The sequence below is a fragment of the Charadrius vociferus genome, unplaced genomic scaffold, assembly GCF_000708025.1.
Source record: "Charadrius vociferus isolate BGI_N301 unplaced genomic scaffold, ASM70802v2 scaffold385, whole genome shotgun sequence".
Lineage (NCBI taxonomy): Eukaryota > Metazoa > Chordata > Aves > Charadriiformes > Charadriidae > Charadrius > Charadrius vociferus.
In genome coordinates this window covers 922,922-927,864 of record NW_009648925.1, presented here as the reverse complement: position 1 = coordinate 927,864, position 4,943 = coordinate 922,922, and the positions used below count along the sequence as shown (strand labels likewise).

At 39.1% G+C, this 4,943-nt stretch overlaps 1 protein-coding gene across 1 annotated transcript in view; it reads right to left on the bottom strand.

Moving 5' to 3' along the window:
- Nucleotides 1-4,445, bottom strand: part of DDX18 (DEAD (Asp-Glu-Ala-Asp) box polypeptide 18) — a 19,798-nt gene extending 15,353 nt beyond the window's left edge. The window contains exon 1 of the mRNA XM_009887300.1: nt 4,179-4,445. Within this exon, the coding sequence (XP_009885602.1) occupies nt 4,179-4,445 (267 nt within the window). The remainder of the gene's footprint in view (nt 1-4,178) is intronic.
- Between the last annotated feature and the right edge of the window lie 498 nt (nt 4,446-4,943).

Below are 4,943 nucleotides of genomic sequence, written 5' to 3'. Positions count from 1 at the left end.
ATCTGTGTAGAATGGGCTACCTTTTTTTTTTTAGTTCATATTTGGTCAGGGCATAAATAGAAGAAATCCATCCTATCTTGTCACAAAATTTCTACAAAAACAAAATAATATTAAGGACAAACAGGTTCTTGAAGCCTTAAATTTAATCCTTGGTGCTTCTCAATGTACAGCTGGTAGTTTAAAACAATCATACATCTTAATAGTCATAATATTCTTCTCTTCTATCTTAAAAATAATCCAGGCAGATTTGAGTAGTTGTTGGCTGCTAGTCCCTCCAGCGAGAATTTTGCAAATGCTGTAGGATGGAGTGTAGTCTAGAGCCCGCAGTCCGGAGGTATTAAAAATCCAGAGATTCAGATAGCTGTTTCCTGATGCCGGGAGAAGTAAAGGTTGGACAATGGTGTTTATTTCAGATCTGAAGGTTTGCCTGTGGAGTTTGGAGCTACTGAAATGCAGAAGTTCAAAACCAACCTAAACTTGCACTTTTGGGTAAAAATGCTTTGCCAAATCACTCATGGATAGATTCATTATTCTTCCATGTTCTATTTTCACAAACAATAGATAAAAAAAAAAATCCATCTTGACTTCAGCCAATATGTATATTTACCCCTTAACCCCACCTAAAAAGGGCCAACTATGGCTGCCTGCATAAATGTTTTGAGATGTGTGTTTATTCTTTCAGTTTTGTCAAATATTTATTTTGAGACTTGTTAAATATCTCTTATGTCTACAAAATGCTTCCTAAATTCTGAGACTGTTTTGAAGACAAATTCATTAGTTATGCAATCATTCATAATAGCCATTTAAATAGAATTTAGTAGCTAAAGAGGTAAATGATCTCACTCATTGGTCATAGATATATTGCTGTAATGAAACATTCACATTAGAATAACATCAAGATGAAAGCAACAAAGCCATTTTTAATTATTTGCTTTTCCTCAAGGCTGCATTCTTGGCACTGCAAATAAATTAATCTTACAGCAACTGAGTGTTAAGAATATATTTTTGTATGACAGGTGGTATATTTGCATGATATATGGAAAAAATCCCTGGCAGCAACAGTTAAGCATTACTGGTACATATTGTTGAAATGATGTAGGATTTTCTCCTCACAGCAACAAATGGTGGTTGCAATTTTTAGAGGATTTAGAAACTTATATTAAATACGAGCACTGAGATTTGGATATAAAGAAACTGGCTCACACAGTGAAGATAACTGGTATTTCTTTATTCTAAAACACTGATAGACAGGTTTATCTTTCCAGTGTATCATCCTGGCCTTTTTTTTGCCAGCCTTCTTGTTACGTATATAAAATACGTATATAAAAGTCTGTCTTTAGGTGCTCACAGAATTCTGTGGAAACTTTGAGGAAATCAAAAGTACCAGTATAGGTTAGGGGTGGACCTGCTGGGAAGTAGCTCTGAGGAGAAGGATTTGGGGGTCCTGGTAGATAGTAAATTGTCGATGAACCAGCAGTGTGCCCTTGCTGCCAAAAAGGCCAATGGAAACCTGAGCTGCATAGGGTAAAGTGTGGCCAGTCAGTCGAGGGAGGTCATTCTCCCCCTCTACTCTGCACGAGTGAGGCCACAACTGGAATACTGTGTCCAGTTCTGAGCTCCCCAGTTCGAGAGGGACAGGGAACTACTGGAGAGAGTCCAGCGAAGGGCAACTGAGATTGGACTCTCTGAGATGATTGAGGCATTGGAGCATCTCCCTTATGAGGAAAGGCTGAGAGAGCTGGGACTCTTTAGCCTGGAGAAGAGAAGGCTGAGGGGAGACCTTATTATTGCTTACAAATATCTAAAGGGTGGGTTGAAGGAGGATGGAGCCACACTCTTCTCGAGGATGGAGCTACACTCTTGTTGGTTCCCAGTGACAGGACGAGGGGCAATGGGTGCAAGTTGGAACATAGGAAGTGCCGTTCCAACACACGAAAAAACTTCTTTACAGTTCAGGTGACAGAGGAGTGGCACAGGCTGCCCAGGGAGGTTGTGGAGTCTCCTTCTCTGGAGATTTTCAAAACCCGCCTGGATGCAGTCCTGAGTAATGTGCTCTGGGCAATCCTGCTTTAGCAGGGGAGTTGGACTAGATGATCTCTAGAGGTCCCTTCCAACTCTGAAAATTCCGTGATTCTGTGATTTCAGGTAGATGGTGATAACTTATACAAAACGTATCAAAATCTCATACAGAAAAGATCATGAAACAAAAATGTACAGTCATTTTTGGGTACTAGATTTATGATACAGAGCTGAGTTAAGGGAGACAGGTTTTATTTTCAGAAAGCAGAATCTCTGAAAAGATGCTTTTTTGATGTCTTAGGTTGGACATGAAAAAATTCACCACTGATGTCATTTATGAACATCTGCACCATTAAGCTAAAAGTTTTGAGCTAGAAAACTAGAGCTTTCATTGCTTACAGCCACAAACTGGAAAACCTTTCAAAGATACCTTTTCATTTCTAACAGATTATAATTTTCCCTGTTAGATAAAATTTATCCATCAGACAGTAGTAAGTGTTGGATAAGCACTTGGTTTAAAATTGAGTATCAGATAGATATCAATTTTTTTCAAATGTGTCTAACTTATGTAAGAAAAAAACCCTGTATATGTGTGCAAGTGATGGATACAAATGTATCTGCAGAAATCATAAATTTTTCAATTTAGTTAACACATATAATTCTGAAATATGAACTCTGGAAGACAAAAGTTACCCACACTGGAACTGATGTAAATGGTGTAGATATAGATATATCAAGATACAGCACACAGAGAATAGACTACTTGATTTATAGAACATGTTAATGTTAACAGAAGTTAGAAATTGCTGATGCAGATCATATCTCCGTAGGGTATCATTGGATTTCACTGAATCTGTGTGGGAATTTAAAGTATACCTTTGAGTTTAAGACAAGAGGAGAAACGTATCTGGGTTTGAAAAAGGCAAGCTAGGCTCTCATAATCACATTTTTTAAAGGTTTTGGTTTAATATTGCTTCCAAATAATGTCTCCCTTGTGTCACAGGGCGGTATTGCCTCAGTTACAACATCATGAACACTTTGTGTAGCATGTGGAATACAGCTGGGTTCAAACTAAATTTGTGAATTTTTTAGGAAATTTCTCATTTACCCTATATTTTACAACTGAAGCTAATCAGCGTGTGAGCTGTGAATGCAGACGGACATGTACCTGCATGTGTTCCCAATCAAAACCAGTGCAGACCTGCAGCCAGGATGAGAAACTAGAGACGGGCTGAATTGCATTTTATATGACCTTGTAGATTTTGCATAGTTCTTGTGGATTTTCTGGAACTTAAAACTGCTCAGGTGTTTCTGAGAAGCACTTTAATATCTCAAAGTCTTAGGCCATCACCATTGCCCTTAATAGTTCATTAAGGGGAAACCAATATTCTAGAGTTGGTACAATCTAGTTCATGCCAGGGTAAGGAACTGAATCCATTTTAATTGTTGTAATGAATAATCTCCTCCTTTATATACATAGAGGACCAAAGTCTAATCTCCCTCTTTAGACCGCTCTGCAGAGTTTAGCGTAGTTGATCGTGAAATTCTGGTGTGTCATATGAGCTGGATGGCAGTGGTCCAGGTTACCGTACTAGCTTGGGCCCTTCCTGAAGAAGTGCATCCAACAGATAGTGATGATCAGCTGCATGCCTACCCCGCTTGATCCTTAATGGCTGGAAACCCACCAATTTCCTTGTGTCCTTTTCTAGCAATGGAATGCAACCACGTTGGCAGCTGGATTCAGCAGCGAGCAATTTGCAGATAATACCTGGCTGTGTGTATTTGTTACCGTCTGTGACTAAATCATTGACTCTGCTACTACCAAGGTGATCAGCTAATTGTGTGAGATTAGCTTAATTAAGCTGAGCTACATAGATATGACTACAGCTAGAGTATGTGACATTTATGGGCAAAAAATCTTCAGTGTTTAGGAAATGCCACCTAGTATAAGATGCTGTAGTTCTTCCCTGCAGAGTTTATGCATTGGTTTGCCACAGAAATTTATGCTAAGGACAGTATTTGGTCCTCATCTGCAAATTGCATCATCACTAGGGCCCAGCTTATCTAAAATATTGCTTAAATTGCTCTGAAATTAAGAAGACAGTTGGAATCATAGAATCACAGGATGGTTGAGGTTGCAAGGCACCTCTGGAGATTGCCTTGTTCAACTTCCCTGCCCTAGCAGGGTCAGCTAGAGTAGGTTGCTCAGGACCTTGTCCACTCAGATTTCGAGTGTCTCCAAGGATGGAGACTCCACAGAAGACTCTATTTTCTTTACTCCTTCCCATCAGGTACTGATACACATTGAACCTTCTCTTCTCCAGGCTGAGCAGTCCCAGCTTTCTTAGTTTCTCCTTGTATGCCAGGTGTTCCAATCCCTTTATCATCTTTGTGGCCATTTGCTGAACTTGCTGCGGTATGTCCATGTTGTACTGGGGAGCCCAGAGTTGGACACAATGCTCCATGCTGAGTAGAGGGAAGGATCACCTCCCTTTTGTTTGGCACAGTTGTCACAATGGGTCTTTCTGTTATAATTGTATAACTTTTTTTTAGAAGAAAACTTTGCCATTTTCAAGATAAATATATAGTCATTCTATATTTAACACCTACACACTACAAATAAAAGAATCCTCTAGGAAAACAAGCTATGATACACATTTTTATCCTCACAGAGGCAATGAGGGATAAATGATACATAATACAAGAGCAGTGCCCAATTTGTAGTGTGCTACCGGCAGGCAGGAGGGTACCATGAGGATAACTGTAGTGTAAAAGCATGAGTGGCACACAGCTGAATCGTTTACATTCTACTTTCTTTTATCAATGCCGAACAAGTTGTTTCTGACATTTGTAATTTAAACTCACACAATGTTTTTGTGGTACTCAGAAACTGCTTTTCTGCATTGGATGAAATAATAATCAAA